Here is a 17,424-nt window from a genome sequence, read left to right as displayed (position 1 = left end):
ATAGTGCTTCCCCTCTTCTCCATAGTGCCCCCCTTGTTGTGCCAGTATATAGGGCCACTATAGTGCTTCCCCTCTTCTCCATAGTGCCCCCCATATTGTGCCAGAATATAGGGCCCCATAGTGTTTCCCTCTTCTCCATAGTGCCCCCCCCCATATTGTGCCAGTATATAGGGCCCCCACCCCCCTTCTTGCCACAGTATACTATAAATAATAGAAACAATAAACTCATATACTTACCTTATGCTGCTGTCAGTGATGCGATGCAGGCCTCTTCCGGCCTGTGTCCCGCACTGTAGGCTCAGGCGGCGCGATGACGTCATTGCACCGGCCTCTGATAGGCTACAGGCACTAGGCCTGTAGCATTTCAGAGGAACAGGCGAAGGAAGACGCCTCTCCCCTGCTCTTCCGCACTATTCATCTGTATCGCTGTCCTGAGGACGGCGATACAGATAAATATGGAGATCATCTCCACTCCTGCTGCCTCCGGACAGATTGGGCCCCCCTCTGCACCCGTCACCTGGGCACCTTTGAAAACAGGCTGACAAATACCCAAGCGCCAGGACCAAATTCCTGATCGCCATGGCGACCTGGCGCCTGGGATTTGTCTAGCCCTGTTCTATAATTTGCGGAATGCACGGATGCGGAACAGCACTCGCTGTCCCCATAGAAATGAATGGATTTGTGTGTGGTCCATAAAAATAGTTGTGAGCTTGTGGCCTTAGGCCTCGTTCACATTGCCGTTTCTGCTTTCCGTTTTCCGGCTCTGTTGAGGAGCAGGAGACCGGAAAGGATGGATTCTCCGAACAAAAATCATGTTCTGAGCGGACACCGAACGCACCCCATTATAGTCTATGGGGTCTTTAGGCTCCGTTACTCTGTTAGGTCTCGGTTATCTGCAGAATCCGTCCTTTCCGTTCTCCTGCTCCTCAACGGAGCCGGAGAAGAGAAAGGAGAAACGGTGATGTGAACGAGGCCTTATTTATATATGACTAGTTCCAGTGCCCAGATGTCTAGGTGTACCAGTGTATGGTATGTACTCCACTTCCCACCACAGGGGAAGAGGAAAAGGTTAGCACCAGAGATCTGTGTAAGGTCTTGTATCGTTAAGGTAGATTTACACAAGCCAATTATCGAGCTCGTTCCTGACAATCTGCCCGTGTAAATGTGCCGCCAATCACCCGATGAACGAGTGAAACGCTCGTTTATCGGGTGATCCTGTCATTCATGTAGGCACCTAAATGATCATTTCTGGGCAGCAGATCACGCCATCTAAACTGTGATCTGCTGCCCAAATTATTTTCTATGGGGACGTGCAATCACAATACCGATCCCTGGTCCTCATACTGTGAAGGAGATCACTGCATGTAAATGCACCAATCCCCTCCACTGAGCAAGCAGCCGACTGTCGGGAAGGAACGCTTCCCGTCAATCAGCTGCAGGATCATATGGTGTAAACCCTCCCTTACACATCAGCTGGAGATTTACCATTGATTTTTGAAGATCTGCAAAATAAAAGTTAATCTCCAGATAAAGAGAGAGTAGTTTTTTTGCCTGCAGCGTTTCTTAACTGTTCTGCTGCCAGTAGATCCTACTAGGGATAAGCCATAAGTTATGGTCCATGGTAGCGGAATCCATAACGGAATTCTTAGATAACCCGAACCTTGTACGCCGAACTTGACAACACTAGATCCTACACATTGTGCACAGTCTTTGTCATATGTCCTTGGTTACAGAAGGCTTTGCCGTGTAAAGGTAGTTGTCCAAGTAATTTAAAGGGAATCTGCCAGTTCCAAAACTATAGTAAGCAGTGTATAGTCTTCTGAGTTATGTAATTTTTATCTTCATACTCGCTTGCATTCTGCAGCTGTGCTCCAACATACCAGCCGTAAAATGCATTAAGAGGACTTAAAGAGGAGTCCTCCCAATCATCAGAGGTCGCAATAACGCCTGTACAAGCGTCATAGACGCCTGTTCAGGCCATTTTACTACCTGAAAAAAAGACTTGAGCATGGTCTTTTTCTAGTCAGGAGCGCTGTATCAGAAGCTACCAGGTCCAGTGTTCCGTGAGATTTCCGTACCCCGTGAGATTTCCCTACCCTCGTCTCTTCCGGCCGCACCGAATATGACGTGAGGAGGTGTGCCGCGCCGCACAGGCGCACAACGACGGGGTAGGGAAATTTCACTGCAGAGTTAGCTGGACACCGGCTGACACAGCGCATGCGCCGGGAGTCTCACCAGCGGTTAGGGTAGGGAAAAAGCACTGGCCCGTAACTTTCAGTAGCTTCAGTGCCTGGACTAAACACTACATTGTGGTTACAGGACCTGTGTTGATGTCACAGTCATGTGATTAGCCATGTGTGTGGAAGGAGTTAGGGGAACACAGGCTCCATGTAGGACTGTGCTGGTGTAGAGTGCAGAGGTACTTTATGTATGGAAGGTGTGTATAAAGCAGGGCTATGTCAGTGTAACCAGTCTACAGTTTTCTGTGTGTAATGTGCACACAGTAGTTCCATCTGTGTAAAGGGCATGTGGTAGAGCTGTGTATGTAATATGTATAAAGTAGTGTCAGGTGGACGCAGTTTATGGCAGGGTCGGGTGGGCCCTGGGTGTGGCAGGGTCGGTGTATCTCACTTTGTTATGGCGGCAGTGGTCTTATGTTTTATTTTCCTTATTGCTATTTCTGCACAGAAGACATTTATAGAAGAGACTAGTAATGGTTTCCCTGCAGAAATAGCAGCCTCATAGTTATGTAGGACTATGTATTTTTTATATAATACCACAAATGTTGCAGCAGCACAGTCAGAAGTTGTGCACTGGGTGCAAAAAATCCTCGCAGAGGCAGGCTTCTCCTCCAAGATATATATTCAACGAATGAAGAGGCAGCACTTCCAGTTTTTGGTGATAGGGTGACGACCCCAAACTTTATTCCCAGCAATGTTTCAGCCTTCTCAATGAGGCCTTTGTCAAGCTAAAGCTTTCTTTAGCTTGACAAAGGCCTCATTGAGAAGGCTGAAACGTTGCTGGGAATAAAGTTTGGGGTCGTCACCCTATCACCAAAAACTGGAAGTGCTGCCTCTTCATTCGTTGAATATATATATATTTATTACCGCATAATTTGTACTCCTCCTCGGCTAAAAATACTCCTCAAAATTGTTAAGAGGAGTATTTTTACTCTTCTGGAAAAAAAATGTAGTGCAACCTCTGCTCCCAATGCACTTTACTGCTGGCTTATTGGAGCACAGGGTAAGAATGCAAGTGAGTTTACAGAGATCACTGATGTGATGAACAGCGTCATCTGTAGGAAAGTATTTTTTCTGCTGTGTTCTGTAATATGGGGGAGAGTTATGGTCTCTCATGCGTCAAAAAAGTGGCTTTAAAAAGTCTCTAGCTGTGTGTCTGCGACTTAAAAAAATAAAATAAAGTGGCAAGTGTCTCTTTAAGCCTCTCTCGCCACTTTTCCAAAAGGGAGTGTGGCAAGGGTTGGAACGGGTTGTGACCAACATCAGAGACAAATTTTATCTTCATTTACGCCAGTTTTCTGATGCAAATAAAGCCTGAAGTCTACGGCAGCTCTGACCTGTCACCGATTTCTGTTAAGGCGCCCGGACTGCTGGAGCATCCGCCTAAATTATGATATGGGATGCGCCTAATTTATAATTCAAGACGCTGAAAACGCCTGTCTTGATAAATCTCCCCCTTCATGTTTACCGATGACGAGGCGGCTCGTGACACCAACTTATGACTTATGCAATCTTTTCTCAGACGTTGTATTATGCCATTCCTCTATTATTCCTCCTGGAACTAAGTGAAGTTACCATTTCCTTAGTCAATAAGGCGAGTCCCTGCACGTTTGGACCGTGGCAGACTGTGCTTGGAGGATATCTAGTTGTCAATTCAATTTTACAGTTCCCGGAGTAATAATAGAGGACCAGCACAATGCAGAGCTCTGAGAAAAGATGCTGCATGAGGAATGTGAAAGTGATTAGTAAGGCTCATCGGAAGGTTTGGTGTATGCCGCTGTATAGTCCTATAATGACATGCATCCCCCATTGGCCACAATGGCTTTTTTTGTTTTTGTTTTTTTGCTGGTGACCAAATGAGGTCATGTATGAGAGAGTGCTTTCCTATGAAGAAAAAAATGTGCCGCTCATGCCAGCCTAGTGGAGGAGCCTCCGTCAGGTGAGTGAGAGACCGTGGGAATAATCGTCAAGCTTTTCTGCTGCATACACAGAATGTAACCAAAAACCAAAGTGTGAACCTAGCCATAAGAAGTCATCCAGAGAGCTGACGGGTCCTGTTTGGTGGCAGTGACAGCTTGCACCGCTTTTACGTAGTTTTCAGCGTTAATGCCTTCTTAGTTAATGCCATTCTTCACACCTAACACGTCCCGTTGTCCACATCTCGACTCAGGCGGTGAAATCCGCAGCTGTCGGATCAGCAGTCCCTGCCAGTGTGTGTTGACATGTTTTCTCTGTTTGGCAGGCAAGCACGCAGAAGACATATTTGGCGAGTTGTTTAATGAGGCGAATACTTTCTACATCAGAGCAAATTCTCTTCAAGACAGAATCGATCGGCTCGCTGTCAAAGTCACCCAGCTGGATTCAACGGTGGAAGAGGGTGGGTGACTGGAAGTGTGTTACGCACGCGTGCTATTAATTACCCGGCAGCAGCTGCCTCCTAGCGGGGGAGCGCCGCTGTCTTCCCAGGAAGCAGAGCGTGCCGTTGCTATATCACATGTTAATTGGCCGGCGACATATTGCAACTTACTGTCTCCATAATTTGTATAAAAACTTCTGGAGCAGCCAAGCTTCCTCCCACACGGCCTATTCCAATATTATGGCAGCTCAGGTTTCCTTCTCTAGACCTAAGAGAATTCAGTTTTTGCATCATTATGGTTCATGTAAATGCAAAATGTAAACTGCTTACCAGCCCGGGGGCCCCACGCGTCATTTCTGATGGGATGAGTTGCACTACCCTGCTGTGTGTGGGTTTTAAAGGTTAGGTCTACCTTCGAGCACCACTTTCTAGTTTATATATAGATTTCATTTACATAAAATAGGATTAAGCTGTATATTCATTCATTCCGTTACATTTTCCTGCACGGACCATGAACAGACATATACCCCTAGCAGTTTAGCTAAGCTCCCATAATGCAGTGGGACAGTGTCGACTGTGTTACTGGCGCTAACCCAGGATCAGTACAGTTTACAAGTTACTCAACTTTTATGTAGGTTTTACTCTTCCCCCCCCCCCCCCTCCCTATTATCAGTGCCATTTCTCATATCAATCCATTTACACTGGATGGGTTCAATAAAAGCACAGCTTCCTCTCTAGTGCCCTCTTAATCAGTACAGACATGAAATAATGCCACATAGTCATTACGTCATTGAGATGTTAGGGGCTTTGGTTGATGGTTGGTTGTGCAGGGGTTTTATATTGATCAGCTGCCCTCGGGATAGTTTATCAATATCTTATCGGCAGGGGTCCGACACCTAGCACCCCCGCCCATCTGCTGTTTCAAGAGGAGGCTGTGATGCATACGAGCTCGATTTCCTCTCCTTTGCAGCAGCGGCGAATGGAGCGAGTACTTGTAATTACACTGCACTGCCGAAACGTCCGAGATGATGGCCAGTGTAATGAAGAGGAAGTAGTGCTCGCATGGAGCTCCGCCTACTCTTCATACAGCTGACTGGCGGGGGTGCCGGGTGTCAGACCCCCTACCGATCAGATATTCATGACCTATCCTGAGGATAGGTCATCAATATATACTGCCTGCACAACCCCTTTAACAATGGCTCACATTTATTGATTGATTTTTGGCGTAAACTGTACCTTTTTAAAAGGGTATTTCGGTTTTACGATATTGATGACCTCTCCTCATTGGGATCTGACTCGCAGCATCCCCACTGCTGTTTGAAGGGGCTGTGGCACTCAGGCAAGCAATGCATCCTCTTCAATGTTTACTTGCGTTCCGTCTACACTGTAGGGGCAGTGTACGGTAATTACAGCTTTTCTTCCCATTGACTTGAATGGAAGAGGAAAGTGGAATTACACTGCAATGTAGGCGGAGCAGTCAGACCCCCATCGACCTTTCCTAACAGTTGTCGGTAGTAGAGAGTGCTGAGAAAAGCAGGAATTGGCCAGAGTCTCCTAGTTTTAGATTCATAAAGAATACTGCTAGAAATTGGCACACAATTTAGCCCAAATCTACACCTACTTTATATTTTTTTGACTTTACAGACTCAAATTTTTTTCTTTAAAGGGGTTGTTCAGCATTTTGGATGTAACTGTCTCCAAGAGCTTGTTGTGACTATTGAAAAAAATCATACTCGCCTGCTCCCCTCTGCTCCATCCAGTGATTGTCCCTGCCCTGTAAATTTCAGGACAGATGATATCACGTGTGCCGCTGCCGCCAGTGACTGGCCTCAGTGGTGATGCATCCCCAAGCAGTACGTGACCCAGCAGTGACCTGCTATTTACGGACACTGATGATAGTCATTGGGTGTAGCAACAGGGACTCTGATCACTAAATGGAGTCAGAGACCCAGAATGCAGCAGCACAGAGCAGTTGAGTATGACTTTGGTCAATTGGTGCAACACACTAAATGCACATGACCGTATTTTTGATCTGTGTCCGATTCCACATTTTTTGCACATTGCACACACTCATTTCTATGGGTCGTCAAAAAAAAAAGTATAACACATGGATGTCATCTGTCTGCATACGTGTGGCCAGGCCGTAAATGATAGAACTTGTCCTATTCTTGTCCGTTTTGCGTACAAGGAAAGGCTGTCTTACAGTGGGTCCCGCGAAAAATGTAGGATGCACATGGGCCGCAGCTGTATTTTGTGGATCCGCCTTAGACATACCAAACTGTTCGGTATTAAGAGGCATGCACCATGTAATGAATTGGGCACACATTTTTCCATCTATGTTTTTGGCTTATGAAACACCAGGGGTTTCCATTTTTTTTTTATTAATGTCCATAGGGCTTGGTAGGAAAGATGTTCTGTGCTCCTGATGTTACTGCCTGTGAGAAAGAAGGACAATATGTAGGGCATATGTAGGGTCTACGCATATCGCCTGTACACTTTAGCACCCCTTGGGTGATCCTAAAAGGTATTGGCTGTGAAATCTGTGTCTGTAAGAAGCAATTCATGAGTGCGGAGCTTAGATTAGTCCAGCAGGGTGGACTCACATCTGCGGAGAGGAAGGTGAGGAAGCTTTCTGGAGAAATCTTCAAGCTGTGAAATGAAATTAGAAGGTGAAAGAAGCCCCACTGGCAAGTCTGGCTCATTCAGTGTGTACAAAGCCAGACGAGCGTTATCGATGGGAAGCTGGGGGCGGACGGAGAAGGAAATTATAGCATATAGAATGAGTGGAAGGTGACGGTGCAAGACAGTGTGTAATCATTGAGGTCACGCCCTGAAAGGCAAGTTCACCATGTGCTCCAGAAAAGATTGAACAAACGGTAAAGGCACCAGGAATGACACTGCTAAACCAGGCACAGTGGGGGAGATTTATCAAAGCTGGTGTAAAGGAAAACATAGCAACCAATCAGATTCCACCTTTCATTTTTCAGAGCTCTTTTGGAAAATGAAAGGTGCAATCTGATTTATTGCTATGGGGAAAATAAGCCGGTTTTCCTTTACACCAGCTTTGATAAATCTCCTGCAATGGCTTGTAGGGCACGCTCAGCTGAATGTCTTGATACCTTTCACTTAGTGATCCACTACTTCATTGTGGGGGGAAAAACAACTTGTATGCAAATGAGCAGGTAAGTGCACCAAGGGCGGGCCAAAGACACTCTGTGCACCCTGCTTCCTCTGCCAGCCTCTCTCTCTCCTTGGCCAAGTGAGAGGACTGCAGGAACCTGGTCCTGCCAATCAAGAAAGAGGGAAGGGGAGATAGAGAGGGGCAAGGGTGCACAGAGTGAGTGGCGTGGGCCCGCCTTCAGTGCATTTAAAGTGGCATTGTACTTTCTTTAAACTTTTGAAATGTTATAGGGCAGGGATCAGCAACCTCCGGCACCCCAGCTGTGAAACTACAACTCCCAACATGCAAACGTGCTCGGCTGCTCTTCTAACTCCCACAGAAGTGAATGAAGCATTCTGGGAGTTGTAGTTTCTGAACAGCTGGAGTGCTGGAGGTTGCTGATCCCGGTTATAAGGACATATCAATAGTTTAAATTGGTGGGGGTCTGAGCACTGAGACCCCTTCCAATCTCTAGAACGAAGGGAGAGAAGTACACACTTAGCTTGTTCTCTCTCCTCACTGTAGGACAGGAATCTAACGTTACGTCAAATGGAGGCATAAAACGTGATGTGAACCCACCCTTATGTGTGCGGCTACCACAACTCCTGACAACTTTTGAGCTGGAATGTCTCTAAAAATTAGAGATTAGAAATTGAGGACTATTAGCAATTATGGGGGTGGCAGCTGCTCATTTTTTCCTGAGGACATAAAAGCTACCGAACATGCACATTTACCACGGCTGATGACCTGTATTATTAAGATGGGAATTTTACATGCTCAATTATGACTTTTCTATGTTTTTCTTATTTAGAGCCATGTCTTATTGAATTAATGTTTACTCTTGGTCCTTCAATTCTAGTTTCCCTTCAAGATATTAACATGCGAAAAGCTTTCAAGAGTTCAACCATCCAAGACCAGCAAGTGGTCTCAAGAAACAGCATTCCCCACCCGATCACTGACCTCTACAACACCTGCGACAGGCCGCCCCCACTTAATATACTCTCCCCTTACAGGCAAGTGACATCACTGATGACATATCGATTAGTTAGGTTTGATCGAATAGGCAAAGGGCTTCCAAAATGGGCCGGGTGAAGACGAAAATGGTGAACGTGACCCATAAATGTCTGCTATAGAGGAAAACCATATAATACATATATCCCGGATTTCTTTCTTTATTAATTAACGTCTTTTCAATTTGGTTTTGTGCTGTCAGGGATGACAGAAAGGATGGCTTGAAGTTTTACACAGATCCTTCCTATTTCTTTGACCTTTGGAAGGAGAAGATGCTGCAAGACACGGAGGATAAAAGAAAAGAGAAAAGGAGGCAGAAGGTAGTGGTGATGGTATCCGTTCCTCGCGTTTTTTATGCAGTTATTAAATGGGAACTTCCATTATGTCCTTCCTGGGACTAAAGTTAATTCCTGGTCATATGATGGACATGTATCTGGTACTGGCGGGAGCTCAGATAACGGCACTGTCCCTGTGACCATCACATGACCAGGACGGATTTTTATCCCGAGAGTAACGTTTCTGTTAAATGCATCTCCTCAGAAATTTTGTTAAAAACCATGAGGAATTGATACAGAAAGTATATTAAAAAAAAAAAAACTTTACAATCAATAACCTCTGCTGCAATGATTATAATTTATAAACTTTTATTTTCACCCATTTCATTTTCCTGTCTCAGGAACAAAAGCGCGTGGATGGCACAACTCGTGAAGTGAAAAAAGTCAGGAAAGCCAGGAACAGACGTCAGGAGTGGAACATAATGGCCTATGACAAAGAGCTGCGGCCTGACAACAGGCTGTCTCCAAATGTATACCAAGCAGCGTCTTCTGAGGGATCCATGTCCCCGGACACTAGGTCTGTCTTTAACTCCATCAGATCTGTTCAGCAGATTGTTAGCATTGCACTGTGCCGTTTGAAATATCAATGATCTAATGACTGATCCTACCAGTGAGGTATCTTTTTTTTTATGCACTTCATTATGTATAATTTTCATTTTTAATTATCTTCAAGACGGCTCCAAGAGTAAAATGTGAGCCAATAAAATATATACTTTTTTTTAACCATGAGTGGGTCCATGGCATTCAGAGTGGAAAACTGCAGTGGTTTTTATCTTGGATTTTGAAGTGGCAAAATCTTCTAGGTGAACTGGCCCTTAAAGGGTAACTAACCTTTTATTTAACTTTATTCAAAACCATTCTAAATGCCCTAAAACTACTTTTTTGTAAGGTAATTTATTTTTACTGTTTTACTGGCAAAGTAGGCACCCATAGTTTAGGGTGTCTATAGCGCTTTTCACTCATACCCGGCCAACATGTAAGCGGTGTACAGATACCACAGTACTGCTGGAATAGGAGGCGCAGCAAGCTCAGTACTGGTGGTGGGAGTATTCATCACTGCTTCTGTCTGTACGCTCTGCTCAGCTAACGCCTGGCGTAGCATATTCGTGCAGGGTTTGTACCGATGTGCTATGCAGAGCTTTTACCTGAGCGGAATGGGCGCAGTCAATACCATCGATCTGTACTACAACCCAATAGTAATTTTATTAACTATGAGCTGCAGTATTCTACCCTAGAGATACATCCAGGCCTCTCTTGTGAGTTTGCAATTACAACCTCCTCTGGCAAAGTCCCATAGTCGCATTGCTTTTTCAGTAAAGAATCCTCTTCTATGTTGGTGTAGAAACCTTCTAGACGTAAAGAAGGCCCCGTTTGTCACATTCTCACGGGAGAGATCTCTGTATTGACCTGATATATTTATAGTTATTAGATCTCTCTGAATGAAGACCAACTGAAAAATGATTGTTAAGCCCAAAATGAAAAAAAAAAAATTGCCTCTGAAGGTGTTCATGGCCTTCAAAGATCCTCTTGTTTTCAGGGTATAAACCGCTGGTAGAGGAGTCTAGCAGCAGCTTTCTCCCCTCTCCATAATAAGAACACAGGACCTCTTGCGGGTCCACATGTAATTCTGCAAAGACATTCCTGATAATCATGCATCTGCAGGAGCTGGTTGTCAGTGACAGCCCACTTGAGAAGGCAAAGGCAGTTTTTTTTACTGTCCCTGCCGTCCTAATCCCTGTATATACTGTGCTCCATGAACGCGGTGTACAGTTCATGAAGTGCCCATAACTTTTCCTGCTCAAGTCTCTGCAATCATGGGATGACCAGGTAACTGTAGGAGCAGCTGGGTCTTAGCAGAGCCATATCGGTTCTGGTAGTGATGCTTCAGAGGCTGTATTCCCACATAGCTGGGCTTTTATCTCAGCCCCAGCAGGGGAAATCAGTGATTAAAAAAAAAAAAGATTAACAAAGTCTGTCAGCAATTTTAAATATACTAAATTATTTCAATAAATGTAATTAACAGTACTAGGTACAGACTGGCAACAGCAGTACAAACTTACCTTTTGTAGAACTTTTTATTATCAGTTGAATTATTCTGCCAGTCTGTTAGAAGTTTAGACCATGCTAAACTGCTGACAGCACTAGGAAAAGTTAGAAAGGATGTACACATGCCTTTTGCGGAGCTTTTCATCCAGTGTTGTGTGAATATGAAGTTCTATTCTGACAGATTCTGCTCCTGCAAATATACTGGAGGCAGAGCTTTACTGTGAAGTGCTCTCTGCTTTTGACCTATTTCAAAGCTTCTCCCCTCTGCTCTAAGGGACAGCTGTAGTATCCTTTCAGGATCATATTCACACTACTATGGATGAAAACTTGTGATTTTCATGCCCACCCTTCCTCTACTCAGTCACTAGTTTAGCACGGTCCACTTAATGTAATGTTAAAATGCTCTCCAAATGTCTTGTATGACCTCATGGGAGGCACAATGTGTAAAATAAAATAAAAAGTAAGAGATAAAGACAAAATTAAAGAGAAGAAATATAAATTGCACTACTAGCCACACACCACCGCTTCTAGCCCTGCCGCTGGCAGCCATCAACTGTATATTCCCGGTGTAAACATTGAAAAATACATTTTTATTTATTTTTGTACATTTTCTAGAATCAATGACAAAAAAGTGTGTGTGTGTGTATATGTATGTATGTATGTATGTGTATATATATATATATATATATATATATATATATATATATATATACACACATATACACACATATACACATATATACATACAAACATACAAACATACAAACAAACATACAAACATACAAAAAAAACAAATGTCTGATCACTACCGAGGAGGGGGGCGGAGGTTGGGTGCATCTGTCTTGAACTGCCTTGCTCTGGAGGACCTGCCTTATCCTGTATACACAGACAACCCATTGATGTTAATGGGAACTATGCAATGCACCGTTTCTCCCATGGTGGTGCTGCAGAGGATTTGAAGAGGTTATCCGAGGCTGGAAATGCCCCCCTATACACCCAGACCCCTCACACTGATTCTACTTACCTGGCTTCGCACGGCCGCCCCTGTTTATCCCCGTGCACTGATAAAAACATCCGGTGTCGGGGGGAGCCAATGGCAGGCGGTGACTGGGACTAGCCTCCATAGTGTCACCCGCAATGCTATGGAGGCTCGTCCCTGTCACTGCCTGCCATTGGCTTCTCCCCCACGACAACGGATGTTTTCATCAGCGCATAGGAAGAAGCAGCGGTGGCCGTGCGGGGACCAGGAATGGCTCGGGGAGCCAAGTAAGTAGAATCAGTGTGAGGGGCCCGGACATATGCGGGGGGCATTTCCAGCCTTGGATAACAGCTAATCGCTAGTAGTCCCTACAGGGAGACACTTGTGAGCAGCTTATTGTCGAGGGCCGATTCTACCAAGTAGCACAGAACTCCTTTAAGGAAGTCATAATGCCATAAGTCCATCGTGATAGTGGACTAGACATTATTATGTGGAATGGTCATGTAATTTAGCAGTCAACAAGTGGCCATGGTCTGGAGCTATATCTGGTAAGTGAGAAACGAGCTACAGTAATGCCTTTACCATAATATTGAAGGGTTAACTATCTAGTAACGACATGATGGTTCAGGCTCTCCCAGAGAAACTCTATATGAACGTTTACTGGAGACATAATGACTGAAGGGTTAGTTACATTTATTTTATTGCATTGGGCGTGCTTCTGTCTGTGGTGTGCTGGTTTAGGCTATGTTCACATCACTTTTGGGATGTCTGCTTAGCTTGTACTCCAGGAGAAGCAACTTGGGTACACTCTAAGCGTATCCATAGGAATCCATTTCCTGATGGGGGTCTAAAGAGTGTCCTTGTGGCCTCCACTTGGTCGTGTATGCCCATATATCGGAAGGGAAATTTTTTTTTTTTTTATATTGTAGTAAATGCATACTTCACTGTGTAGTTTTTTTACGCTTCACTGATGCCACTGTGCGGCAGGCTTCCGTCTGACATATACTGTACATCAGAGGCTTTTCACAGTGGAGGCCATTAATGTAATGTGAACAAAGCCGTAATGGAACATGCAAAATACCCCTAAAAACTGACTTTTAGCTGTCATCTGGCAGACACAGACAGCATGGGGCCCCTGTGAAAGGGAAACATATGGGCCATTTGTTTACTAATTGTTCATTTGATGGGAATGGGATGCTAGTCCTGGACCACCATTGCAAGCTGTGGATGGAAATCATTTACATAGTCTTTTAAGTGCAGTCTGATAGTTTTTTATTTCCAACAGTAGTCCTCTCGTCTACCGGTTGCTCCTATGTGCTGTCTGCCTCTGATCTGATTGGATACTATGGATAACGCTACTGTTTGTATTGATTTAATGCATGTATTAATGGGTTGGTTTTTTTCCATTTTTTTTTTTTTTGTTTGTTTGTTTTGTTTCTTTATAAACCTGCACCATGGTAATTATAATTATATAATTGAATCAGATTGATTCTGGCTACTTCTGTAATACCACCAGCTTTATTGCTTATTCCTATTGCAAATGTATGAATAACTTGACAACTGTGATTTACTCATTCCCCTTAGGAAACGGGGGTGTTGCTACATAAGGTAGTACTGTCAGCACAGATTGGATAAAGTCAGACTTGCAGGGACCCCCCTTTCCCCCCCCAACTGGTAACACCTAGTTGTCAATTTAGTTGTCAAAATACGAAGCTGACTTCAGCTTTTGTTAATGAGGCACGAAGCGAAGTTCGGCTTAGTATTCTGATACAGTAATTTATGCGAATAAATGAAGTGACACGTGATAGAGGCGAGACGAAGTAAGTCTCGCTATATTTGCTGAAACTTCAGCAAAACTCTGCGGAAGCAATACATTTTACAGTAGAACGAAGACGATATTCTTAACGACGTTTTTTAAATAATCTGGTTCAGATGCAGCAATCCAAACCCTATTCACTCAGGCCTAGTTATAAGGAAATAACAGACGTGTCAGGATTCCTATTGATGACAGGTCCCCTTTTAAGGCTGTGGACACCTTTTGACCCATTGTTATTGACTTAAAGGGTTTCTGTTCCCCCAATTTTCGCTAATAAACAGGCTGACATTATAGATGTGAAAATGTCACCTGAATTTAACTCTACATTTCTTTTATTTAAGTATGCCCCCCCCCCCTCGTTTTCGTGTAATTCTAACTTTTATTATATGCAAATGAACATCTAGGAGCAGCCGACTTTCTCACTGCGCCTGCGCAGAATACTGAATGGGACGGCGCAGGCGCGAGATTTACACGGCGGCAGACGGGGCCAGCAGGAGAACCAACGCTGGCCTGGCCCTGTCTATCAAGACAGAAGGGCGTGGAAATAAGGTGTGCGAACAGAGCCTCTAGGAGCAGGTGCAACACCCCCCCCCCCCTGCTCCTAGAGGCTCATTTGCATATAATAAAAGTTAAAAACGGGGGCATACTTAAATAAAAGAAATGTAGAGTTAAATTCAGGTGACATTTTCACATCTATAATGTCAGCCTGTTTAATAGCGAAAATTGGGGTGACAGAAACCCTTTAAATATGTTTTGGAGGGTGGGGCAACAACTTTCTGTAATAGGTTTTTATGAGAACCTGCCACCTTTTTCCAGTGTATCTAACAAATGACAATGCATTCTAGTTCAATTTACCATCATCAGCCTTATACCCTTGTTAGGGATATTACTGTTTACGGTCGGGGGGGAACAATAAGTTTGTTTGATATGCTAATTAGCCTTCCAAGTGCCTAAGCCCGTCTCCGTTAAGGGACCAAGGCCGCCTCTACTTAAGTTCATGAATACCTATAAGAGAAATGCCAGACCGCTTGCAATCAATATATCAGTATAGGTGCAGGGGAAAAAGGCGACATCTACTGAAGGAGAACACAGTGGTATTAGTTCATATAGGTCCACAAAAGGAAAAGAGAACCAATGATACCTAAGTTACCAGTGCCGCCCCCTCCTTTGCGATGTTACGATCTGCACAAAACTCCTCCTGCCTGTCTGCATCTCGCCAAAATCTGTGCAGAGCAGTTGAGTTTTGTGCTGATTGTGATGTCACATGGCATGGGTGGACATGAAGGCATAAGGTTTGACACTGAGAACTTGAGGAGGAGGCGAGCTTGGACACTTGCAAGAGGAGGGCTTGGGCTCCTGCGACAGTTAAAGGGGTATTCCAGTTGGTACAAGTGATCCCCTATTCACAGGTTAGGGAAAAACTTTAAGATCGTGGGGTTCCTACCACTGGGACCCCAATCGATCATAAGAACGGGGGCTCCGTACCACCTGCAGCTCCCCTGAAATGACGGGAGCGGCTGGTCGCACATAGCTATCTCTGGAACTCCCATAGTGTGTGGCAAGGATTGCATAGTACCGTGTTAGCCCACAAAAACAATGTGATGTTAATAAATACAAAAGTATTAAGGGAGTGATTCCTCCAATGTGGTGAACATGATACTCTATACTAGGTGTCCTAATGGAGGAATTTATATTGGGGAGACTGTACAGAAACTGCGATCCAGAATGAACCTGCTCAAATTTAAGATAAACCACAAAGGCGATAAAACTGTAGGAATCCAGTTCTCTGGACCAGGACACTCCATGGATGACTTAAAGGTTTTAATTCTCAAAGAGAACATTAAGAATGATAGAGACAAAAAAAACTTGGGAATTTAAAATAATGACTACATACCAGTCATTAAGTGATGGACTGAATCTCACCCCTGGTTTTATTACCCACTATTTAGACAAAATTCACACCTTCCTCAGTTCGACTCCCAATCCCTAATCTACATTGTCTCCGCTGACCATGTCCACCTGTTGATCAGCCTTATCTTAATTATGCATCCCCCCCATGTACATGTTTTGCTGTAACATCCTATTAGTGTTGTGCCTATTTCTCAGTCTTTAATTTATAATTAGCCTGAAGAAGGAGCATTTGTGCTCTGAAAGTTTGCAATAGGTTTTTTTCTGGTTGGCCTATAAAGGTATCACTCTCTTAATACTTTTGTATTTATTAAAGCAAAAATATTAAACTTCACATTGGAACTCCCATAGAAATTAATGCAGCAGCCGCACACATGTGTGACCCCCATCTGATTTAAAGTTATCCCCCTATCCTATGGAAAGGGGATAACTTGTACCAACCAGAATACCCCTTTAATAATGCCCCACCGGACACTAGGAAGGGTAATTAGCATATCAAGTAAACTTCATTTTCCGACGATCGGAATCAGTATTATCTCTAACAAAGGTACAGTGGTGGTGATGGTAAACTAGAATGCATTGTCATGTTACATACACTGGGAAGAGGTGACATTATTCCCTTTAAATAATGTGCTTCATTTGGCTTCTATACATGTGAAATCTGTCCTGAACGACCTTCTAAGGTGATTTATCACCAAATTAAACTTTGATTTGGTCATAAATCAGCTTAGGTCATTCAGAAGAGAAGGCGCTGGAGTACGAGCCATCGGACAGCCACACTACTGGATTTTGCTGTGAACAGCATTCTGCAGTTGCTAAGTTACTGTGATACGTGGAAGCTGCAGAATGCATCTAAATAAATCATAAAAAAGTAAAAGGTGTCCACAGCCTTTAAAGCACAAGTTAAAGGTAGAACTACACAGTATACCTTGTTAGCTTTGTGGTGGAAGCAATCTTTCACTAATGCTCTTTTTCTCCCCATTGAGTCTTCATGCCACAGTTCCATGATTTCCTATTGGAATTCCAATATTTATCCATGAAGGTGTGTTGGCTACATAACCATCATTAGGTCTGTCCTTGTAATAGCATGTCATGGAGTTTACTAAATGAATTAATTTTACTAAAACTCTGCAAATGTCATATTTTTCATTGTGTGATGCTAAATACTCACGTTATGGAGCGAATTTTGATCTAGTATGGTCTAATTTTGTTTTTCTCTAATCCTAAGGTCTCATGTATCCGATTTGACTGAATACTCCTATCCTGCAACCCCAAATCACTCCATGCATCAACATTCCGTGACCCCAACTTATGTTGGATCAGGAGAATCACTGCATCATATAGGCACCAATCAATTCCATGAGCACGATTACAGATCCTCAACTGGCACTTTAAGACATGGGACGTTGAGTAGACCACAACAGCCGCCGCCACCACCACCATCAACTATGGATGGACCGCATCCACCGCCCCTAACTTCTGCTGAGTGCAGGTAAGGCTTCTGTATGCAACCAATCTGATCTAAGGTTGTATCTTAGTGCTCTTCATTGTACAGTATCTGTAATTTTCAGAA

At 44.0% G+C, this 17,424-nt stretch overlaps 1 protein-coding gene across 1 annotated transcript in view; it reads left to right on the top strand.

The window, feature by feature from the left end:
- The window catches only part of WASF3 (WASP family member 3), an 82,027-nt gene that overhangs the window by 59,689 nt on the left and 4,914 nt on the right, over positions 1-17,424 (top strand). Inside the window, exons 4-8 of the mRNA XM_040426177.1 lie at positions 4,483-4,617; positions 8,616-8,769; positions 8,970-9,087; positions 9,444-9,619; positions 17,080-17,337. Of these exons, the coding sequence (XP_040282111.1) occupies positions 4,483-4,617; positions 8,616-8,769; positions 8,970-9,087; positions 9,444-9,619; positions 17,080-17,337 (841 nt within the window). The remainder of the gene's footprint in view (positions 1-4,482; positions 4,618-8,615; positions 8,770-8,969; positions 9,088-9,443; positions 9,620-17,079; positions 17,338-17,424) is intronic.

This window comes from Bufo bufo, chromosome 3, assembly GCF_905171765.1.
Source record: "Bufo bufo chromosome 3, aBufBuf1.1, whole genome shotgun sequence".
Classification (NCBI taxonomy): Eukaryota; Metazoa; Chordata; class Amphibia; order Anura; family Bufonidae; genus Bufo; species Bufo bufo.
The sequence above is the reverse complement of the archived record's forward strand: the minus strand, read 5'-3'. Positions and strand labels throughout refer to the sequence as shown.